Below are 25,061 nucleotides of genomic sequence, written 5' to 3'. Positions count from 1 at the left end.
ACCCAACCACCCCTTCCCTCCCAATAAACTTAATTTTTTAACAGCAACTTTAGATCTACAGAAAAATTACAAAGGTAGCACTGAGGGTTCTAACATGTAGTTTCCTCTACTATTAACATCTTACATTATTAAAGTATATTTGTTATGATGAGCCAATAGCAATAGCATTGCTACCAATGCTAGCAATGGTATGCTAGCATTAACTGAGGTCTGTATTCTATTCAGATCTCCTTGGTCTTGCCCTGATACTCTCATGCCAGTCCAGATTCTACCCAAGAACCACACTACATTTAAACATCATGTCTCCTTGGTCTCTTCTTGGCTGTGACAGTGTCTCAGATTCCTTATTTCTGATTACCCTGACAGCTCTGAGGAGTACTGGGCAAGGATTTTGTAGAGTGTCCCTTGGATGGGATTTGTCTGATGTTTTTGTCCCGATTAGGCCGTGGTTACAGGCTCTTTGAGAGGGAACCACAGAGGGACCCTGCCATTCTCATCACGTCATAGCCAGGACACCATTAGTCTGACTTAGCACTGTGGATGCCGACCTTGGTCGCCTGGCCAGGCTGTGCTTGTTAACATTTCTCACTGGAAGGTTACTCTTCCCCTGCTTCCCATACTGTAGGTTTTGGAAGGCAGTGACTCTGAGCAAACCATACCTACGGAGTGAGGAGCTGTTCCCCCATCACGGAGGGCAAAATATTTGCATACATTACTGTAAATTCTTTTGAACAAGAGAGCAGTCTCTTCTCCTTTATTTATCCAATAGTTTACTTGTATCACTATGGACTCATGGATGTTTATTTTTACACTCTGGGTCACAACCCAATACTACTCTATTTATTGTTGCTAAAATTGTTCAGCTTTGGCCTTTGGGAGCTCCATCAGTCCCTATGGTCCCAGACATACCCTCATCAGTGTGGGGTTTGCGTGGGGATTTGTTTTGAGTACTTTCTTACTTTCTGGCATCCTAATATCGTGTAGATTTCCTTCCCTAGTCCTAGAATGAGATATTTCTCCAACAAGCAAAGGAGATGTACTTTTAAAGGTATTTGATATATCATTGTTAAATTGCCCTTGAGAAATCACCTTATACTGATTTACAGTTGTGAGTGTGCCCCATTTCCCTACACCCTTTCCGACACTAAGCAGTTGCAAAGTGTCTGTGGGGATGGGGGGAATGTGTTCGTGTGTGTCTCCTCTCTGAAATAACTTCCATGTTATTCTTTGGGTTCCACTGAACTTCAAGAGGAAGATGCCATGGGGATATTTCTCTTTCTGTGGGCCTTCCTCAACCTCCCTTCCTCCCTCCAGCACAGTGGGATTTCACCTAACTGACCACCTCCTGTGGTGAGGGCTGGAAAGGAACCTTTCCTAAACCCCTGTTAGAGCCCAGGCACTCCAGGGGGTGGAGGAACTGAAAAGCAGAAAACAGCCAAAGGGCTTACCTTCCCTGCTCCCTACATCTTCAGGAAACCCCTCCCCCCACCACCCAGTTTTCTCATTTTTTCTTGGCAAGTGAATAATGGAAATCCAATCTTTCTCAAGCAGTCTCCATCCACAGAAATCATAAACTTACGATTTAATAAAATGCTGGACTTCAAATTTCCTGTTGCCTCAGCTGCTGTATCTTACAGGTTACCAAAGGGAGAGGGAGAAAGGATCGATAAATAAATACACACTTGACACTAATCTCTAATCTCTATATGAATAGTAGGCTTTTTTTTTTTTTTTTAATGTATTCCAGATTAGTTCTCAATAGCTTTGAGTCCCACCGGTGACCTTGAATTGAGGTCCGGAAGTTGGAAACTGGAAGCAAACCAACTCTCAAGACCTCCTGTGACTATCTTATATCGCAGAGGGTTATAAATGTGGATTTAAGAGTTAGAAGCACCTAGGCTTGAGCCACAACTTTGCCATTTACTAGCTGTGGGATTGTGAGCTCAGTGCTCCTACCTGGAAATAAGGACTATTTAGTGTCTACTTGGAAGAGCTGCAGGAAAGACTAAGTGGGGATGAGCATATACAGAGTGCCTGGCATATATATCTATATATATGAAGAGCTTGGCATGGTACATGGCATGAGAAAGTGCTCGATACATTTTATAGCTATAGGAAGAAATCAAGCCTAAGAGGGGCTAAACTCATAGAGTGAGTTGATGGCAGTAGGATTAACTGGAAGTCAACACCTCTGCTCCTGAATGCATCGTCAAACTTGCAAGCCCCATTTTCTTGAAGAATGCCATTTCTTTTTTCTTTTTTTTTTAAAGATTTTATCCATCCATTTGACAGACAAGAGATCACAAGTAGACGGAGAGGCAGGCAGAGAGAGAGGGGGAAGCAGGCTCCCCGCTGAACAGAAAGCCCGATGTGGGGTCAATCCCAGGACCCTTAGATCATGACCTGAGCCGAAGGCAGAGGTTTAACAAACTAAGCCACCAAGGCGCCCCAAGAAAGCCATTTCTTTCTTTTCTCTCTTTCTTTCTTTTTAAATTTTATTCATTTAGACAGAGAGAGATCACAAGTAGGCAGAGAGGCAGGCAGAGAGAGAAGGGGAAGCAGGCTCCCCACTGAGCAGAGAGCCCAATTTGGGGCCTGATCCCAGGACCCTGAGACCATGACCTGAGCTGAAGGCAGAGGCTTTAACCCACTGAGCTACCCAGGCACCCCAAGAAAGCCATTTCTTAACAGAAGAGAAGAGCTAACACTGATGTCACACAGGTGCTACAGGCATCATGCGGTTATGTAAATGGGCTCAAGATTCCTTCCTGAGCCCCGTTCCCTCGGTGTTTGGTAACAGGCCATTTGTTCATAATGGCAATAAACACCTGCAGCTTATTCAGTACTTTCTGTGTGCTGATGATTGTGGTCTAAACATTAGAAGCACCATCTCCCTATCCCACAGGGTCCATGGCAAGTTCTGTTCCCCACCTGTCCCCTCAGCTTCTCCATGGCCACCACCACCTCCTACTGCCACTGCCTTCTGACTGGTCTTCCTACTTCTACCTGTCCACTCCCTACAGTTTCATTTTCAAGCTCCATTCAGAGTAATACTTCTTAAATGTGCAACCGATTATGCCACTGTCCCACTTAAAAATCCTTTAATGGCTTCCTATAGCCTTAGAAGAAAGCCCATGGCCCTCAAATCCCTACAGGATTTGGCTTCTGCCTACCTCTCTAACCTATTTCAGGCCACCTGCCGGCCGCACTGGCTTTCTTCCTGCTTCTTAAATAAGCAGAGTCTGTTCCTGCATGAAGGCTTTGGCATTTGCTGTTCTGTTCCAGAAGCTCCTCCCCTCCTGGCTTGGAATGACTGGCTGGTTCCTTAACATTCAGGTGTCAGCTTCAATGTCACCTTCTCAGATGCTTCCCCTGTCCAAGCCGTCTGGAGCGGCCGCCCCAGCCCCACACTGTGGGGTCAGGCTGCTGTGCTCTCTTCACGGTGCTTGTCACTGTCTAAAGTTATTCTGAGATGCTAAGGGTCCTTAAGTATTTTGTCCCCGGCTCGATCACCAGCACCGGGTAATATGCCTGGCACCAGTGAAGCCTCCCCAAATCTTTTCTGAACGAATGACTAAGTGATTATCAAAACGACTCCTTAAGGTATCATTGTTCTAGAAACCTTCCAAGCCTTCCCAAGCTAACTGTGGGAAGCTTACTGGTCTTGGAGATACTACCCAGGCATCTCATGGACAGTGTATTTCTAGAGGTGAGCCCAGACTCTCTTTCTTTTCTGTCACTGCAATCACTGTGCACATATAACCACAAGGCGGGGTGGGGGGGAGGTACAATGCGTGGATGAAAATGTTGTATCATAAACAACATTGCTCTTACAAATGACTAAGCCTTACTGGTAAAGGCTGGGTGTGTCCAAGGAACGCTGTGTCACAGAGGGCAAAGCAGAAGCAAGCTCAGATCCGCCCTTCCCAGGCAAGGAAATATGAAGAACCAATTCATCTGCGGAGGAAATGTTCTCATCTGGCTTCCTTATAAAACAGCTGCACGTCTGGCAACTTCCAGCCCTCCACAATCTAGCTGTGAGCTGTGCTCCACGCAGGCTTGGGTTCTAAGACTTTAACCCAAGCTGGGCTTCACACCAGTGGTCCATGGAGGGAGGGAGACACCCAGCCAAGATGGAAGTAAAGGGTGCTTATCACTGTTCCCCTCCCTCCCCTCAGGAGAAATGCCAGCTGAGGCGTGGGTGCGCAAGTGGGAGAGCAGGGTTAGCTGTCGTAATGGTGGTGACAGTGGGACAAGTGCACAAGTGAGACTCAGCGACATGGCTTCAAGACCCCAGGCCAGCATATTAGCATACGACCTTGGGTAGAATGTCTTTACTTATTTATTATGTTCAATTAGCCAACATATAGTACATCATTAGTTTTTGACGGCTGCCTTTTTAAACAAAGATTTCCACGTGTGTAAAACGGACAGTGATACATGGAAGGACTCACTAAATGGGTGCTATCGTTATTATCAGCTAGGCTCTGAACTCGTCACCTCACCAACATTTTCACGTTCGGTTTTCATAATAATAACTCTAACAGAATGCACACTCCCTTTTACAGATGAAAAAACCCAAAGAGCACAGAAATGAAGTGACATCCCAAAGTCCCACAGCGAGGCAGGGCTGGAAGGACACCTGAGGCCTGGCCTGTGTTCTTCCCCCCCAGGTGGGGGCGGGGGGTCCCGAGCTTGTCCCGTCAGCCTGGCTGCACTCCTCACTGCCGGCAGCAGACGCGAGACCTCTGAGGATCGCTGAAGACCATCCAAGGCCTCAGCAGACTCAGACTCCAGTTTGGACACCAATTACCAGCAGACTTCCTCCCTGCCGTAAGGCATCCCAATAGTGTCTTTAAAAAAAAAAGTATAGCCAGATGTCTTCCATGTCGACAACTGTGATCTGCCTGTGACTTCCCTGTAGCCACCTGGCTGCAAGGTAGCGGTTTCCCTCAGATTCTTAATTTGGTGCTTGTGGGCCACACAGCCCTGCAAAAGGGCCTGCCACCAAGACACTGCCCCCTGGGCTCAGGACAGAAGGTCTCTGGGTCAGACACCGGTTTCAGTTTCAACCCTATCTGTCCTGACGTGAGAGGCACCCACCTCTCACGCTTTTACTTAGGATGCAGAGAAAGTCTTTACAGGCTTCGGCCGATTCCCGCCCCCCACCACGTCACTAGAAGATAAAATGTGAGTTCAGCTGGAATGATGCCCCCTTGTCTGCCTGCAGAGAAATGGCGATGAAGGTGGTCTGACAGATCCCTGCTTTGTCCCTGCAGCCTCCCGGGGTTCAGGGATTCAGCATCCCTTCGTGTGGTAATACTGTAAATGTCTTTACCGCCTGAGCTCCTGGGAGGCTGGCCCTGTTTCTCACTCACCATCGTATGTCCAGTGTGTAGCACCACGCCGGGCACTTAGGAGGCATTCTGGTGGCTGCCACACGGGATCTCACACAACCTCCACTGGCCTAGGAGAAAGGATTTAGCAGATAAAGAGCAAGATGGGGAAGACTGGCCCTCAAGGCGGTAACTATGACCAGGAGAAAAGCAGACTTTTCTCCCAGGAGCACTAAGATCTGTCTTCCTGGAAAACGCCTAAAGGAGGTAAAAGAATCTGTTAGGATTGTCCACATTGGAGTAACACCAGGATTCACATCTAGGCCCTTCTGAGCTAGGTTGACTTTGGCACAGCTACTAAACCTCTGTAAGCTTCAATCTGCTTGTCTGTGACATGGGTTATCATTCATTCATTCACGGTTTCAGGGAACAAATGCTTACTGAGCACCCACAGTATACAAGGCGCCGTATGGGCTGTCAGCGTCACTGCAGGGAGTAAGACTGACAAGGTCCCTGTTCTCATGGAGCTTCATTTCTAGTGAGGGAGACATCTAATAAACGAGGAAACAGATAACTTCACATAGAGGGAAGTACTGTGGAGAAGGTCAAGCAGGATACTGGGACAGAGAATGATGGGCGCATGGGTTTTGGACGGCAACTGAGGCAGGGGAAATACCAGGATGTACCTCCTAGAGTGGACAGGAATACTCAATGAGCTCTCGTGTTTAGCTGCCTTACTACCAAGTAACGGGCACTCAACCAGATTCAACTGTTTCTAGATTGCTCCCATCCCAAAGCCGACTGCTTCCATTTCGCCTCACGATGGCTGAGCCCGTATGACATGCCAGGGAGGGGAACACAGAGGGGACTCAGCTAGAGCTCAAGCGCAAGCAAAGAATGCAGCCAATGTTCTACGGGAAGAGGAAGAGATGATACATTCCACCTGTGGAGTCAGCGAAGACTGCCACTCGATGTGGACAGATGGGCTGGAATTTTCCAGGAAGCCTGTGGGGCCAGAGGGAGGGCATGCCAGGTGGAGGGAACAGCCTGAACAGAGTCCTGAAGGTGTGCGCCGGCTCAGCGCGTTCAGGAGCCGTGAGACGTTCGTGGAGGCTGGAGAGAGCATGTGGGAGGGTACCTGGGAGAAAGCGTTTCTCACCGCCAGCTCCTAGTACTTCGCTCCATGGGTCATGTCTAAGTGTCTCCTAAGAAGATGGGAAAGAGCGGGAGAGAAGGGTGTCAGGGCTCCATATGGCGTCTACCACACTGCCAGCACGCCAAACTGTGAACCAGGGCTGTGCTTAAAATATCCAGCCTGGGTTCTGTGTGACACTCCCCAAGGCAGCAAAAACAGCTATTTCAGAGAAGCAAGAAAAAACAAACACCTAGCGGTAGCTCACTATCAAGCCTGCTCGGGGGCCCGGCATGCATCAGGCTGCTCCAGTGCGATCCGGATCTTCAGTGCAAGTCTGACACTCCGCTTGGAAGGGTAGCCGAGGTGCCAGTGTTCGATGCGGGGGTCCGGAGGGAGTGCACACACTCCCCAGCACAGCCAAGGACTCCTTCTTTGCCAAAGTCAGACTCACTTGTCCAAGAGTCTAAGGCCTATGCTAGGGACAGTGAGAGGGCTTGGAATTAGGGAGATAGTGAACTACAAGGATGTTTCTTGTGCCTAATTAATAACTCCTGCGTGTCTGCCAGCTAACCTTCTTTGAGATGAGTATAACTACGAAGAAGTTTATAAAAGGGAACCATTCGGATGGAGGCCTGGTTCCCTATTTATTTACTCTGTCCTATCCCTGCCCTTGCAGTAAACACTCTTGCTAGGAGTCTCCCCAGGAAATGGAGAAGGTAAGAAAAGCTATCCCCACCTCACTATTCCAAAAGCTCACGATACAGCCAACAGGTCTGGACTGTAGGAATCTGCCCCTGTCGACAGAGACAGCCAAGGAGATGAACATCACATCCAATTTACAGTCAGCCAATCTTACCAGAGGCTGTCCCCGGATTCCACATCAATTCTGTCAGATGAGAGACAGGCGCTGGCCTGGCCAGAAGATGACCCCAAATACATGAACACACCAAACAGGAGACAGCCCGAAACAGAGAGACAAAAGAGGAAGGAACACTGAAGCTCTCCACCCTTCACATACCATCACCCAATGTCAAGACTGAACAAAGCCCACTGCTCTGAATCAGAGGGCTGTCCTAGGCACTGGCACACATGACACGGGTAAAAGGCAGCTGCAGTCTTTGTCGTGTTCACAAAATCTCCCCATAAGCCACGAAACCTGAGGAACTTACCGGTTCTGAGGTACTGACTTCTGGCTGAGCCCCCACGTGAAAAATCAGTAGCTACTATAAGACGAGAGTAGGTTGTGGGGCTACCATATGCCACGTGAGAACAGATGAGTTTCTGGGTGAGCCAGCGGTCCTCTTAGAAGCTGATGGGGGACAAGGCAGATGGTTGAGTTTTGCTAGGGAAGGAGAAATGATCACCTTTAAAGGCCCAGGATTAGGGTCTAAGCAGAGGGTGCAGAAGGAAGCACATAAAGATCATTAAAGACACATTCTGCCTTCCTCCTGGCTTTTTCTGAAGCCAGCTCGGCTGTGACACTCAAATGACATCATCCTGCCACTTCAGACCTGTCCCATCCATCTGCAGGAGAACCTGACTGTGGCTCACTTCTCAACATAAATCAGATGTCATAACATTTATTCATAATACCTGAAAAGCAATTGCTCTCCACTGGCCCAATGTGAGGGCCTAGCCAGAGCAAGATAATCCGAATACCCTGATGGGCACCAGGGAATGTTCCCCTTAGCATCGAATAAGGCCCAGTCACCCTCCAAAGCTGCAGAGTTGAGAGGCACCTGTCTATAATCTAGATGGCTTTCTGCTGTCAGACTTTCCACCCTGGCTTTCAGACGGAGAGGAGCAGGAAGGGGACAGAGAAACCAAGGTCTGAATCCAGTCCTTCCACCTATTAAGTGAGTCCCCTTGGGCAAAACTTACTCCACTGAGCCTCAGTTTCCTCATCTGTCAAACGGGGTCAATGATTCCAGGCCCTTTATCAAAGTAAAAGCATATGGCACATGGCAAATGCTCCCAAAGTGACTGTTTCTCTCGGGAAACGGTGTGTAAGACAGTGCCTGACACATCAGACCTCCACTCCGTCTTGCTCTGTTCCCTTCCTCCTTCCTGGATTAGAGGACGGTTCCGGCTCTCGCTTCTGAGTCCCAATCAGAACTCCATCACATACACGATATGTACTATATCAGACGGCTCTTCTACGCCCGCATGAGAAACTAACGAGACGCGTACAGATCTTTTGCTTTCCCCACCCACTCCCCCACTGGCTACTTAAAACGTTCCACTGCAGTCTTCACTCTGCCTGGCGCCGAGGGGTAGAGGGAGGGAATGACAGCAAAATAAACATTCCAGCTAACCACTTCGGGGAAAAGATGAGAGAATTCTTTCAGGGTTTGTTTTTAAATTAAAAAACATTTGCTGTGAGACAATAAAGTTACTCCTCTCTAAGAACTATTTTTAGGGCCCCTGACTGAAATACATGCAAGAAAGAAAAAAAGAAGTTTAAAAAAGAGGACAATTCTATAGATGGGAGTTTCAGCAAAGCCTATGGAACTGTTTGCTTTATGCTCAGCTGGGAAGAGAAGGCTTTTCTCCTTCCCAAACTGCTTCTCGGATCTCTGGAGTCTCACTCCCCACCAGCTTTACTGAGATCTAACTGGCATGGAACACTGTGCCAGTCTAAGGTACACGCTCTCATAATCTGGCACATGTATGCTTTAAAATGTCTGCCGCAATAAGGTTAACACATCCTTTACCTCACATACTTGCCATTGTGTTGTTGCTCACATGATGTCAGTCTGATAGCTGACGGTGCCTGGAGTCCCACTGGGATGAAGGACTCTGGTGCCTAATCCTACGGCTCTTCTTGCCCACTGGAGAGGATGGGAAGACCAGGCTTTAGAAATGGGATTAGAGTAACTGTAGGGGCCTAGAAACCAAGGCGGGAATGACTGGTCTCTCTGTAAAAGGAAAGATGATCGCCCACTTAGCTCTTACTCATCTCAACTAAAACGAACGGTCACAACATGGCTGTAATGGGCACCTGTGCTGGGGGTTAACAGGCGACTCTCAAGTCAGGCTCACCAGAGGAAGGTAAAAGCTGCCTGGAGGAGGAGTACAGGACTCCATGAATCTGACAGAACTCTGTACTAGAGGCTTTATTTTCTCTTTCACTCCAACTCCCCCTCCCCTCCCCTCCAGTAAAGAACAGTAATGGCATTGAAATCCACAGATAATCCTTAAATCTCGGTGGCAGCTCCAGTTCTAAACTTTTCCTTCACGCTGCCGGCTCTAACAGCTGTTAACAAGTCATAACAAGGACCTCTCATGCCCCGCCTGGAACAGCCATCTCGTCGCCCTTGCCCTCCCCAGACCAGAACCGGCCTTCGAACGTACGTCCTTCCCCGAGGCTGAGCCGAGCCCTCCGGCCTCCAGAGACTATTCCGAGTTCACCTCTCAGGCTCACAGAGCCTGGCCCTGCTTGTAGGGCCACGGGGAGCTACTGCTCCCGGGGGTGCGGGACGAATGGAGAATCCGGAGGCCTGGGGAGCCCAGCCGAGCTAGAAGCGGCCTCATTAGGGAAATCCGCACGAGCAACGAGTCTGAGCTGGCGCGAGGGGCAGAGCGGCAGGCTTAAGCAGCGAGCCATGTCCATGAACAGGCCAATTCATCACGAAGTTCAAACTGGGCAAGGTCCAGGCAGGCCAGGAAGTGCAGTGCAAGGGGAGCGGGACTGAGAGATCAGGAGGGAGCGTGGGAGCTGCGGTGGGCTTGGAGGCCTCTCTCTGAAGCTGCTCAGGGACCCATCGCCTTGCTTTGCTGGAGCAGAGCCTGGCTCCCTCCTCCAGTCCCCACTGCTTTCCCAGAGGTCAGCCGCAAGTTCACATCTAGCAACAAGCGGCAATTACAAATTGAGTGCCTGCTGGGAATATCTTTCTAGTGTCAAGCAGCCATTCAAAGCACTTAAGGAAATCACGAAAGGGAGGTGAGAGAATTCTTGGGGAAGAGCTATAGGATAGGGAGAACAGAAGGGAAGGCATCAGCCCACCTCCTACCTTGGAGGGAAGAACAGGCCATAAAAAGCAGAACTGGTTCTAAAGAATGAACCTGCCTTTGGGAAAACTGCAGAACACTGTATCTTTCAACCCTGCTCCTGCTGAGGCCAAAACATTTCGGGGTGCCTGGGAAACCTTTTGTTAACACACAGTAAAATGACATTTGAAGCAACTATGTACTTTTAAAAAAATTATCTAGTGAGCTCTGCATTATATTAGGTAGTTATATATAATCTCTCATCCCATGTGGACCACATCTCTGTGAAGAAGGCATTATGACTCCTTGTTTTACAGATGTGGAAACTGAGGCTCAGAGAGGTCAGTGCCCCAATCGTGTCCGGAGCCCAGGTTTGTCCCACAGCAAAGCCACTGTTCTTGCCACCAAAGACAGCACTGGGCTAGGCTGGGCCCCTGGCTGGGTGTGCGTGGTGCTGAGCCGCCCATTGTCAGTTCTTAAGCCCCTGGTACATCAGGCAGTAGCGGCTAGTGTGGACAGCACCGTGGCCTGTCCTGTGCACCTGATGAAAGGAAGAGGGAACTCAGCTACGTTAAGTGGGCTAGTGGAGTCTCTCTGAGGGATTCCTTCTTCAGTCTTCTAGAGTTGTCAATGACCACGTGAAAGGTAAGGGCTGGGTTCTGAAACAAGTAGATACTGTCACGCTGGGAATGTCACTTTCCTATGTTTTAAATCCTCATATAAAATGGGTCCAATTAACCCTATGTCAGAGAGCAGCTGTGAACACTAAATAAGATACCTTATTAAAGTCCTTAATGCTATACCTGGCACAAGTCAACATAAATGATAGCTATTGGAGTAATTTCTGCCTGATTTCAGATAAACGGTTTCAGAAACTACAGAGATATGGTATCAACTTGTTCTCATTCAGTAGGTGCCATTTCTTGTTGAGGAAAAATATAAAGACTTTGCATCTGTTTCATGGCTAAGGACACCAATAACTAAAGAATGGCCGTGGAAGCGCAGACAACTTGATTCAAGAAAGAGCGAGCCATATTCTCCCTGGGCCTATCCTCTCCCTCGCTGCTCAGCCATCTCAGAGGAGACTATAAGCACAGCTATTTGGAGACAAGAAACTTATATATACATATGGTGGGAACCTTGAACGTTTTAGGAGGCAAAAGACCTGTTTGGATGAATTAATGCAAGTGGCTTTGCCTCTGGTTCTACCGTCCCCTGAAGGCACACTGGCTGGAGGAGCTCTCTTCAGCTGGGAGCTCCTCGGGAGAGCAGTGCAGACGGCTCCCAGGCTGGCCAGCCAGCTGAACCGCACAGGCAGCAGCGGCTGGAAGGGGCACCGTGCGGATACCGTGTTCTCACCCTGGCTCCTCACTCGAACCCTAATGGTGGCGTGGAGACCCAGAGGTTCTTGGGTTTCGGTCTCCTCCATTTCTGACTCAAAATGGCTCTGGTGGTAAACTGCATCTTCTTCTGTGATCTGTCCATGGAAACCTGATGCCGCCACTGCAGGACGCGGCTTCTAGCTGTACCCTCGTTTCTGCACACCTTCCAGAGACTCACCCTGCCCTAGGTGAAGTAGAATGTGCTTCACATCGCTGCCCCAGAGCGAATGGTGAACAGTGGCACAGACCGCCCCGGCGCGCAGAGCTTGGAAAGTGTTTTCCTCTTGCTGTTTCCTTTCAGAGGCTGCAGCGGGCATTACTGGCATTTGAGTTTGCAATAATGGAGAATACAGGACGCGGAAATTCAATCTGGAGCTAGATACATTAGTGTTTTAACAGTATATTTGGTCCTACAGAATCTCCTGTAAAATAGTAGACTTTTTTAGTATAGGACAAGTGTTAGCAGATTTTTGGCATCAAAGAAGCAAAGAACAATAAGTTCTTTAAGGTTATTGCATTGGTCTTATCTGGGCTTAGATTTCTAGGTAGATTTGGAAAAACTGGTTCTTTCAAGTCTGTCTTTTGGGTATTGACAGAGGAGCCAGGGGACGCCCTGAGCAAAAATTAAGGCTTCAGAGACTGGGAGGGGAAAGCACTCCTTGTGAAACAGAAAAGGACAACTCCTGAAATTCCAGTCTAGATTCTGATAGATTTTTTAGCAATAAGAAGCTGGTGAGATTTAAGATCACTTAGATATAAAAAAAATTTTGTTCTCCCCCAAGCCAAATTTTAGAAAATTTTTGTTAGAAGAAAAACTTTTCCAGATGCCCTCATCTTTGTGCATAGTGTATATCTGTGTGTATACTAAGTTAGTAGTCCTAAACCGAGTGGACCATTTTTTTTAAGGGGCAACTCCTGGATATTTAAAAGATTTAGCTGGAATACATGACATAAAAATGTAGGATTTTATAGATATTTAGACTCCTCTTCTATTCTGTAAACCACCAGGTTACCTCCTTTTTAGTTCCCAGAACCTATGAATGAAGATTCCTAAGAACGGGTCTCACCGACTACCTTCCAGGTCCCCCTTTACCACTGCAATCCTGGGCCTTGGAAATGATATGTTTGGAATAGACACCCCAAGTATCCCTGACAGCCAGGCTCAGGGTCTAGAGACTTACGGCCCAAATATTGTTTCAAATGTAGGGAAAACCATTTCTTGGATAGCTACGTACCTCAGCCTCTTTCCACAAAGGAGGCACATTCTACCACAAGCTGGCATTTCAAATTCTCTGCCTACAATCATCCCTCTACCTCACAGACTCTCAACATAAAGATCAGTTCATGCAACTAGCCCCAAACCGAGCACCTTCTGTTCCTGTCTCACTGTTTACCCTCAATGTCAAAAAGCCGTCGAACTGTGTGGCTGACTGATGGGGTGATCTGTTGGCACCAAGCACAACAGCAACCTTGTAGGCTGCGCATATGAAGTCAAGAAGATCTTGGGGTACTCCAGGACCTGGATCCCTCAATCAGCTAAGCTTTCCGTCCTCCCTTTCTAAAATAATTGGACTATAATTTGCGCCCCTTCAGCAGGCCCAGACACACAGTCATAAAGAAACCTGCTTGCACAGGTTTGCTGACATGCATGGCAAATTACCTCCAGTGTGTCCTTCCAGGAAAGGGCCAGACTCATTTCAGGCACACAATTCATTCTGACCAAAACATTCTATCTGCCGCATGAATGCAAAAACATATGCATACACACAGGGTGTCCCTCATTTCCTCTGGAGTAATGGGAGCCTGGGCAATACTTTAAGTATTCATTTTCCAACATAAATTAGAATGGAGCATCGAAAACACCAGTGACATCTGCACGGATACAAAATGTACTCATTATGGTCGGTGCTATTACAATGAAAGGAAATGCATTCATAATGGCAAGACATTTGAAATAATGTGTTGCTGGATTCTCTGTTCATAAAAGCAATAATGAAGAAACAGGAGTGGGTCAAATAAATTAACAAGAGTCATAGGGGCATGGGGTGGCTTCAAGGCCTCTGGGGCCATGACAATGAGACTTGATCTACAGGGAGGAAGTTATGAGAGTATAAAGGTAGAAGAGGCGAGAAGAGCACCGGGCTGGCATTTTGGAGAACTGAGGTTGGAGACCCGGCTCTGAGCTACGCCAGCTTTGCGATCCCATGCGAGTTATGGCAACATCTTCTCACACCTCAGATTGCTCACCTATCAAACAAGGACAGCCTCCCTCCCGGGACTGCAAGGGAGGAAGGAAGAGAACAACGTGAAGTGCTTAGCACAGTCTGGGTTGTACTAAGCACACAATCAACACTAGCTTTAAATTTTTGTGTTGTTATTGCTACATAAAGGTATTGCCCTGTGACGGCACCATCTCAGTTTCTTTTCTGTAAAGTGAAGCTGGTAACACCTGCTCTTCCTACCGACAAGGTTATCATGAGGAGCAAGTAAAATGAAACGGTGTGGCCGATACCACCGCTGGGTTGATTTAGTGACTGCTCACTTGCGTTCCCTTGCTGGTTTCTACTCTGGAGGGTGGAAGGGTTAAGTATCTACACACAAAGCCCGTACTGCAGTGCGGGGCAGGGGGCACGTGCCTGGTCCAAGCCCACGACATGGAAGGATAAGTCTTCTAGTTTGGGTGGGGTGCTCCTGGGGGATATGTTTACTTTTGTGATTAACAGACATGGCCCTTTTTCTGACCCCTGTTTCATGCTTGAGCACAGATATGATACCCAAAGCTGCAGCTCCTTTTCAGTCATAAGGCAACAAGCCCAGGGAGTCTCAGAGACACGTGGCGGTACTGACATCATGAGGCACCGAACCAAAGCCAGCAGTCACCTCCTTCCAAACTTAATATGTGAAACAAATAAACCTCTATTTGCTTAAGCTACTTACACCAGAGTTTTCCTTGAAGCTGAACATAATTCTGATACAATGCATAAGTACTCTGGAGAATTCAAAGCCTTACGTGTTGTAAGTGTATGATGACTCCTCTGCCAAGAATTTCATTCCCTTGGACCCATCTGGTAATTTATATATGTCCTTTAAACATAGATTTAGTAAGATCTCCTCTAGGAAGCTTTCCAAAACCCTATCCCTAGGATTTGTCCCACTGTGTCAACTTCTCAAAACACTTCATAAACACCTATATGGGTACGTTACACTGCTCTGTAATGATCCATTTACTTGTCTCTTTGCTCTCCAGATGGTTAAAATGTCTCAAAAGCAAGGATTCTTATTTCAGTAATTTAAAAAATTTCCTAGCACTTCACATTGTACCTGGCACCAAGTGGATAACTCATTAAGGGTTTACTGCAATACTGAATAAACCAATGAAAGAGTGACCTGAAAGGCACAGAGTAAATGATAGCCTGTCTAGCCTTATTATCCATTCACGTGTCTGAAACAGGGCAAATAGCTTTCTAATTCCTATTACTATGTGAAGGGTATCTAGGTTAGGGAAGCTTTGGTCTAGGCAGTGATTTTTAACATTTTAAAAAAGTTATTCCGCTCGAACCTTGTTTGAGTTTGTGGCACTCCCTCTTCTTCTACTCCCCAAATTATTTTAGGCTGTGTATTTAGTCTATACTTTTCTACAAAAAATAAAAATAATAATAATAATAATTTATTTCCTTCTTTGTTGTTTTAGAATTTATCCCTTCTGATAACCAAAACCATCCTGGGAATAATCTCATTTGGCACCAAAACAAATGTTGACATCATCCAGCAGCTCCCTTCCTAGGTGTCTGAGATCTGTCTGTGTGACCAGGGCTTCTGGAGGCTTCCTGCTGATCCTGCCATATCTGGGTCCTTACCAGTCTCGAATGCAGTGTGCCACTGCCCAGGCAGAGCCTAGGGTATGTGGTTCTCTGCCAAGAAGCAGATGTAAACCCCTGTGTCCACCCTTTTCCTATAAAGCCAACTTAGGTCCATGACTCGTATAGATCATAGCCTACTTAAAGATTACCAGCCCTTTGCCAAAATACTCAGAAAAATAATCATATCAAGCAAAATAGTCATCATTCAGACTGGTCTTCACCAGAGGCCAGCCTCTAGTCAGCATCTAGACTGAACTTCCTGTTCCCTTTGCCTGAAGTGCTCCCCGTGCCCACTGCTACTTGGCTGGAGCCTTTGTTCAGTCAGGTTTCAGCTCCAAAGTGGCCTCCTCAGCTCTTCTCTGAATACCTTGTCTACAGTAGTTTCTTCTACCCAGTCCCTTCTAATCAAATCACCTTATTCCATGTCCTAACAATATCTGAAATTATTTTGTGTATTTAGTGGTTTACTAGTGCTTTTGTTTGTTTGTTTTTTGTCTCTTTCCACTAGAGTTAAATTCTCCTAGAGAAGGGACCTCATCTCTGTCTTGTTTGCCCTGTATCCTTAGCAACAGGAGCAATGCGGGGCATAATGTGGATGCTTGCTAAACATGTGCTCAGTAGGGATAAGAAGAAAATGAGCAGTTTAGTCAGTCTACTTTGCTGGCCTTTACTTGAGCTTCCTTTTGGGAGTGGGAAGGAGGATGGGTTTGGTGGCCACAGGGAACACTCTGAGATGGTGAGGTTGGTTCTGAGAGGCTCTGTGCAATTATGGAAAGAACCATAGTCCTGTCCTGCCGCTTATAAGCTGTAGGAGAACTGAATTGTGTCCCTTAATCTCTCTGAGCTTCAGTTTTATCATCTGCATAGTAAAGTGTGTCACAGGATCAGTGTAACAGTTAAATGAGACAGTGACAGCACACAGTAAATAAGTCAGTTCCCCTCAGCCTGTCCCTTAAGGCTGTTAACAAAGAGGAAGCAGCCCAGTAGCTCTGGGAAGGTGGTCTAATGCTTTTTCCCGTTTGGGCAGTCACCTTAGCAACCCTATGGTTGTTCACAGAGATAACGTCTACCTGCTGCTTCAGGGAGTCTTAGCCTACAGGCCAATTCTCAAGTCCTGACACTACTCACAAGTGTACTTTGCAAGATTAGTAGAGATGTATTCCTCTCTTCTCAACTCTGTATCAACTTACATTAACCTGGGGGTTGATGTTATTCCACAGAGGTAAGCTTATGAATCTGTTTTAAAGAACTCTGGGTGCTGATTCTGCCACAACATGTGCTTCCTCTAGGCTCACTAAAACCAGAACATTCAAAGCCATCAAAAATCTGTTGTCTTCCAGGCCTGCCAGAGACACTTTTGGTGAAATCATCCTTGACAGCTATTTGCCTATTTAAACACATTTAATTCTTCACGCTGAATTTATTCTGCCCATTCATTTGTTAATTCAACAAGCATTAATTGAGTGCCAACTGGATGCCTAGCCCTAGTAATCAGTCAGCACACATTGGCAGTTATTAAATGTTAAACACCACGCCTAACCTCTTATGAACATCAGGTTAACAAAGCCGAATTTCACCCCACAGGCATCAAGATTATCCCCATTTAATACCAGAAAACTAAAGCTGGAGAGTTTAGATAAATTGCTTAAGTGGGCAATAAAAGGTGGGTCACTGCTCTGACCTAAGTCTTTCTGACATCAAACCCCACTCTATTAATCACAATATTCTAGTAAATAGGCCTTGAAAATGCACTTGGTACTTATCAAGGTGACAGCCACTTTCATGCATTATAAAGAAACAAGGCTGGGCTGTGATCTTCCTCAGGCGAGGATTTCCATCTTACTCTTCTTTGCATTCCCGACCCCCCAAATTATGCCAAGAGCGTTTGCTGAACTGATGATGAGCATGTGGCTCCTGTTCTCAAAGATACAGCCGAGCCGAACACACAGCTGGCATGAAAGACCTTAAAACAGCAACATAAAAAGGCCAAGACACAAAACTGTACAGGGTACAAAAGATGTGAGTGATCACAATTAGGGAATGGGTTTAACTTTAAAACCAAGCAAAAAACTGAGGGGATTGGACTAGCCCAGACATTACAGACTCAAATGCTTCTAGGATCTGGTAGGTAATGTGAACAAATGAAATGAATAAACTGGGCCAGGTGAAGACTGGTAAATTGGAAAGAGCATGTCCTAAGGCTGGCCAATGTCATGGGAAAATATGGATCTAGTATTGTCAGAACGTTTGAATTTTCAAAAGAAGCTAAAAATTTCTATTTTTTGATGTGGAACTGTCCAATTTTTAAATGCTGGTCAGTAACTCATAGATTAAAAAAATACTTCATGAGCTAAACAAACCACTTCCTTAGACTACATTTGGCTAATGACCCATCAGTTTACAGTCTTTGGATCAGACTATATTTCACAATCTTTTAACCACTAATGACCCCTATATACCCTCTGGGGGCTTCAGAATTGGAAACTCTTTGTCTAACAAATAGCATTTCTGAATATTTAATTAGTTTTCTTGTATGAATTAAATAATCAATAACTGACAAATTAGGTCAGAAGGAGGGGAAACAGCTAACATAACTCTGCCCTGTCATAGTTAAATGGAAGATTTCCCATTACAACTTTTGAAATACTGTGGAAATACAGTCCACAGACTTTTATTTCTATCTTCATAGCTCCTCTTGAGATTTGAAAACCACAAGTTAACCCCATCCTGTGAATCAAGGAACGGCGTCTAAGAGCTTGGAACTGTTCATAGTCACCAAATTAGTAAGATAAGGAAGGAAGTAGCTCCTGAGATTTCAAATTCCGTTTTTCTCATATTCCCTGGCCTGGTTGCAGCAAATGAGAAACAAGAGTGCTATGTAGAGCCACATGTTGGTTGAGCGATCATTATTCTGTTTATCTGTGAGATGTTAACTGTATGAGAAACGGAACTTGTCTGTGACGGACACTAGATATAGGCACTTAGGGGTATTCCTTTGTCCAATTATCAAAAACTGTGTTAAGAAAGACTAAATTGTCATCTTAGATTATGTATAGTTTGCCTCTAGGGTAGCAGAGCAGAATTTCATTCAATTTTGCCTCCCTTTCCCAATTTACTCTGCTGCCCTGCCCCCTCCTTGGGGAGAAGCCCTACAAACCACACACCTCGTCCACCCCAACGTACCCTTCGTTACTGGTGCGGTCTGCCTGAGGTATGACCATGTAACTCAAAGGCAGCTAATTACTAGATGAGAATTAGCTGGGTTTTCTCTTGAGACTGTAACGAGGTGATATTGAATCCTACATCAGAAAACTGCTACACAGCTGGACCCGGAGTGGTGCCAGGGCATGCCAATTACAAGGGAAGATGACGGACAGAAGTAAACACAGCAGGCTGCTCTGTCACGAGGAAAGAAAAGCAGGAAGGACAGAAAGACAAAGAATGGAGCCCAAGAGTCTTAACCAGTTCCCAGGCTGTCTCCACCAGGCACAGAAATACCTCCTTAGAATTGGGTTCTGTGAAACGCCCTTTCCAAGCCCCACTGTACGTCTGAACTAGTGTGGGTGGGTTTCTGCTCCTCACCCACAATCTCTAATAGGAAGACGTAGTTACAACACAGAACACTTGGAAGACTAGGAGGTTGTTAAAGAGAAACTAACTCTCTTTCTTTTAGATTGCAGAGAAGGCGAGAATAAATAAATGAACAAACAAACGAATGAACAAATGAAATTTCCAAGTTGACCAGGCCCCCAGGTAAGGCCTCAATATAGGCCAAACCTATTTCTATTATGTTCACGCTCTTTTTAGAACCAGAAGAATGAATGCTGGCAAAGCTCTCTTCATACTGAATAAAGCACAATGCCAACCAAGGACTTAACTAGTGATAGAGCATACAGTTTCCCCTTGTGAAAGAACCATAGCTCCAAATCCCCTTGTAATGAACAGAGCTTACTGTTGTGATGTCCATTCTCCACCTTCCCCAATCCATTTCCAGCCGCAGAGCTCTGGGCAGGTAGCTGGTTTGAATGGGTTACCATCTGTGACACTTTCCCAACTTGTTAGGAAGAACTAGTTACTTTTTACTCTGCCTCCCATAGCACTTATCCCATTTCCCCACATGGTTCTCATACTTGTACAGTGTAATTCTCTGCTTACAAGTTTCATATCTCAACTGGACAAGCGAGTGCCTTGCGAGGAGGTCCGTGGCTGGTCCTTTATTCTACTGTGCCTCGCACCATGTCTGGTACACATGCGGGTGGAGGAACCAAGGCCCACTAGCTGTGCCTCATGGGAGGATTCCTGCAGACAACGATCAGGATTTAAACTTTTTCTGTAACAAATTAACTGAGGTCACAACTACGCATACAAATTGGTTTAACCATTTCAAGTGAGTGAGCCTGTAACTTAAACAAAGCCTACAGTTAAAACCAAAGTGCCAATACCACATCAGGATTTGAGTATCTGCCAGTTAAAAAGTATATTTCAAAACACTGCCTGGTGATGGAGATAGGAAAGCGGTTTAAAACCTCAAACTCATTTGGTACAACTCTCATCTTTGGAGAGCTTAGACTGTACAATAAAGTCAATACTGAAAAGTCAAGGGAGCCATTTAACTGAAATGACCACATGAAAAAAGCACCACACCCAGCATTCTGGGTGAAATGGTTAAAATGGCAGACCCAGAGCTAGACTACGTTTCCCAGAAACACAGCTTCCAGGTCAAGCAGACACTGGCTGATGGGAACTCAGCTTTGTAAATAAACTACTTCCTATGATGCACAGTGAGGAAAAGTCTCTTGGCCCCTAGAAAAGCCAAGGACGGGGGCTGGAAAGTCATGAACAACTGCGATGCAATGCCGGAAGTATTCTGTCGAAGGCCATGGTGTCACTTATCACCGTATTCTCATTTCAAACAAGCAGAGCAAAGACTTGAGCTAAATGGCCATCAAGGTGCTACTTCTGTTAATGGAGACTCAATTCAATGCCGTGCTGACTGAGAAGGATGGTGCCTGAGGCTACACGGGGCGCCTCCTGCCACTCCAGCCACTCTGTCAACGTTTTCGGAATCCCAGGGGAAGAGTGACTTAACTTACTCATCTTGTCCCTGCTGGACTGTAAAGGCCTGCCCCTCCCAGAGGAACTGGCTTGTGGACCCCAGATGTAGGGGCGGGGGCAGGCCGGGTGGAGACGTCCAATCGGTGGGGCGCGCGTATATCCACTGGGGTGAATTGGGATTCAATTGGCCGCCTGTGTAGGGGCGGGGCTCAACCACCCCCATAAAGGTTAGTCTGCGAGGCTGTCCAGCAGCAGAAGTAGAGCTGTCAGAGGAAGAAGAAGGAAGAAGAAGGAAGAAGCAGCAGCAGAAGAAGAGTCGGCGGGAGCAGCAGAGAGAAGAGTCGGCGGGAGCAGCAGAGAGAAGAGTCGGCGGGAGCAGCAGAGAGAAGAGTCGGCGGGAGCAGAAAAAGGGCTGTAACAGCTCTTGTAAGAGCTATAAGAACTGCCAGCAGTCCCGACGCCTGTGGCCCCAAGCCACCAGCGGTCCAGAAACCAGAGGTCCAGACGCCAGCAGCCCCGACACGCCTGCGGACACCCGCGGCCCAGACGCCAGCGGCCCCGCCCACACACCGCGACCCTCAGCAGCGGCGCCGCGGGGAACGGCCTAGATGCCAGCAACCTCGCCGCGAACCCTGAGACGCTGCCTTGCTGGAGCTGTGTCATTCTGGGGAGCAGCTTCGTCTGGGAAGAGGCCTCCTTGGTGAGCGACCCTGCGGGAGCAGCATCATCAGGGAAGAGGCTTCCTCCAGAGCAGCCTCGCCGGAGCAGCCTTGTCCGGGGAGCAGCCCTGTCCAGGGAGCGACCTCATTAGCAGCGGCCTCGACTGGGGAGTGGCCTTGTCGGTGAGCGGCCTCATCTGGAGCGGTGGCCTCCTCTGGGGAGCAGCCTTGTCAGAATGGCGTCATGGGGAGCAGAGTCTGTGTCATCGGTGTTGTCCTCCTTGTCATCGTCACGGTCGTCATCACCTCTTCGTCGTTGGAAGCGGCCTCATCCTGGGAGTGGCTTCCTCCAGAGTGGCCTCTTCTTGGGAGCGGCCCTCTCCGGGGAGCGACCTCTTCTTGGGAGCAGCTCCAACCGGGAAGAGGCCTCATCTGTGGAGCAGCCTTGTCCGGAGCGGCCTTCTTGGGAGTGACCTTGTCAGAATCATCGTCGTCGTCTTTTCGTAAGAGACAGCCCTGACCGGTCAGTTTGATTTTTGATGCTTGGCATGAAATAAAGCTTTGATTTTCGCTTTATATCAGTCTCGTTCCTTTGATCACGGACCCTAACAGGACAAGTTGGAACAAAGACCTATCTGCTATCTGCGTCCATCCGAGGCAATTCCTTCCTAATCTGCTTACTGCAAAGGAGATCAGAAGAGCAAGGACCGGCCATCCTGCCTGAACCAAGTGACCCAAGAAAGCAAAAAGAAGAGAGACAGATCTGCCTGTGCTCTTTGTGGCGCAGTGACCGTTAATGTATTATCCTGCACAACAGAGAAAAGCCAAATGGCGGCCAGACTCTCACCCATCAGACAGGTTGCCCCCTTCCCGAGGGAGGGGGCAAGTAAAGGCCAAGAGAGGCAGAAGTGTGCCCTCGAGAGGAAGAGTTGTCAGAAGTTTCTTATTCTGAGGATATATGCGGTAGGAGAAAATAAGTCTTCTCCTCGAGGAGACTCCCAGGCTGACACTGTGAAGAGGTTATCGTAATGTGAGATATGCTGGAGGAAGCATATGATGATGCCAGCACACCACAGATGCTGGAGAAACACTGTGCACAAGGCTCCGTAAGTCCCATGACCTCAAGGCCGTGTGTGTCCACGGATCCCACTTTGGACATGAAAAATAAATTCGATCTCCTGTTTTGGATTCATAACAAAGCCCGGGAGAAGGGAAGGCTATGAGCAGAGGCCCCGTGGAAAGGCACATAATCCAGTGGGCTGAGATTAATGTAAAACGGAGTTATCACATCTTCCTCTCCAAACCAACATTTTGTCCCAACAGCACAGCTCCCCTCAGACTGTGGCCTCCTGAGACAAAGACCCTGGAGCCTTAGAGCCATAGAGGGATAGAGCTGAAAGGAACCTAAGGGGCCACACATCAGACTCAGGCCTCTCGTTTTATAAATGTTCAAATTGAAGCCCAGCGAGGCTCAGCGACTTGTCCAAGTGCACATACGGAAGCAGTGGCCGCACTGGGCGTGGAAGCCAGGACTCCTGATTCAGCTCCAGCTTTCTCCTTTATTCCTCCAATACACCCATTCACTCCCTCCTCTCCATCTCCCTGGCCTAGCCCATGCAGTCCCCAACTATTCTCTTCTCCCCAGTGCTCCTGTTCTTACCCAGGCCTAGAACTTCAACATCTTTCACCTGAATCACTGCAATGCTGTTTGGGCCAAGATTCTCCTCTCCATCTGAAATCACTTCACACACTGCCCCAGTAGCCATCCCCTGCTCTACTGGGAGGGGGTGGGCGGTTTCGCTATTGCTTGTTTCCCTTTGTTGGCATGCTTCACACAGGAGTTACTCCTTAGCCTTGGTCTCGGAATGGAGGAGAAGGGAGCAGAGTTAAAGCTAATCCATGGTGGACATGGCAATAAGTGAGAAAAGGAAATGCCTGTCGTGCATGCAAGTGCATACCCCATGCACTCGCAACGCTGCCTTGGACAAAGAAGGCTCTCCACAGATCATTTTTGTTAAAGAGTAAATACATCATCTCATGAATCTTCACAGTAACCTTACTTTAGACACCACCAGCATCTCCATCTTGCAGATGGCCTAGGGAGTTTAAGTAGTAGGACTAAAGTTCTAGAGCCACTGGATGATAAAGCTGGAATTCAGACCCAGAACCTCTGATCCTGAAGCTCACGTTCTTTAACCTGTGCATCACACTGATTCCGAGAACTCTTAAAATTATGAGAGTTTAAAACATACATTCGGCTTTCTAATGATGTATTATCTCACTGTTGTCTTATGTCTTCATCTATTATAATCTTGACTATCGCCCACCATTTCCTCTTGGTTGTAAGCAACTGGCATCCTATCACAAGCCTAGTCACCTGGGTAAAGACTTGTTTATTGACTGATGATAGCTGATTCAGGGCAAGAGCTCACCTTCTTATCTCCAGTCCCCTGGGAGCCAGAAGTCTGGCTTGCGCACTCCACACCTTGACTCAGAGCTCCAGCGGCAACATCTTATTTTAAACAACTTGCAGGTCTGATGGAGATATACCCTTTGACGGAGGGGATCACTTCCTTCTTCCCAGATGTCAGTCCTATCACTCAAAGGCAGGAAGGAAGAGAAATGCCTTCAAGAGAGAGTGTTTTAAGAGAAGAAAGAGGACACAGCCAGGCCTCAGCTGGAAAAGCAGGATCAGAACAAAAAGTCTATTCATCTTGGGAAGTATCTTGTGAGGATACATCTGACTTCGCCCTGGCTTCTCCGGACAGCGGCTCGCACTGAGGCTGGCTCAGATGGGCTGCTGTTCTCTAGTCTCCTCAGGCACGTGCACACAGGTCTGAAGCGAATGGGCAGCCACGGTCAGAGGGCACCTCTGCAGCCCATTACTGGCCAAGGACAGAAAAAAGCACTGCCCAAATGTGTCCAGCAGCTCTCCTACCACAGTCCTGAGAGCACAATTTACTCCTTTCCAAAGCTCTCCCTGCCGCAACCCTGCCCTTCTCAGAAGGCCCAAGCACAGCAGAGAGGGCAAATGTGTAGCTTTAAGTGAAAACAGCCAAGAAACTAGCCTCCAACAATTAGGTTAAAACCCCGCATTAGAGCAGATGTTCATGGGAGAAATTTCATTTCCTAAATTTTATTTATTAAATATTTAAAATTTTTGTTTATTTATTAATGTATTTATTTCAGTGTAAGCCTACAATGGAGATTTGAGAAGGCAGTAGAAAGAGCTGGCTCTCCAGATGGCTCTGGTTCAAACCCTAGCTCTCTGCCACTTCCTGGCTGTGTGTCCTTGGGCACATTATTCAATCTTCTGAATTTAATTTTCCTTATCTGGAAAACAGGGATGGTAACAGTCTCTACCCTTAAGGGGCTATCGTAAGAATTAAATGAAATCATGACACATAACACCCTTAGGACAGTGCCTGGTACACAGTAAGCCTTCGACCAGTGTCAGCTATTATGGTCACGAGATTATCTAAGGAATGGTCAAGGGCTCCTGAGTCCTGGTCAGCAGGCATTTCCCAAGTCTGGAACCATGGCAAAATATTACTCGTGTATGTCATTAGCAAGCAGTGTAACAGTCCTGCTATGCGTGTTTGAGAGAAAGAAAAATCAAGCACAGACGTTGCCCTTCCGGAGCT

General features: G+C 47.2%; 1 protein-coding gene across 3 annotated transcripts in view; it reads right to left on the bottom strand.

Annotated features, from left to right (window-relative positions):
- TRIM44 (tripartite motif containing 44) overlaps positions 1-25,061 on the bottom strand; it is a 105,703-nt gene that overhangs the window by 6,718 nt on the left and 73,924 nt on the right. Inside the window, exon 6 of one of the 3 annotated variants that reach the window (XM_032841041.1) lies at positions 9,217-9,302. The exons of the other annotated variants lie outside the window; for them this stretch is intronic. Coding sequence (XP_032696932.1) covers positions 9,284-9,302 — 19 coding nt within the window. The 3' untranslated portion in view covers positions 9,217-9,283. Of the gene's footprint in view, positions 1-9,216; positions 9,303-25,061 lie in introns of those variants that run through there. 3 annotated transcript variants of the gene reach the window in all.

Source organism: Lontra canadensis, unplaced genomic scaffold, assembly GCF_010015895.1.
Source record: "Lontra canadensis isolate GAN:19392208 unplaced genomic scaffold, GSC_riverotter_1.0 scaffold118, whole genome shotgun sequence".
Lineage (NCBI taxonomy): Eukaryota > Metazoa > Chordata > Mammalia > Carnivora > Mustelidae > Lontra > Lontra canadensis.
Note: the sequence above shows the minus strand (reverse complement) of the source record. Positions and strands in the feature narration are given on the sequence as shown.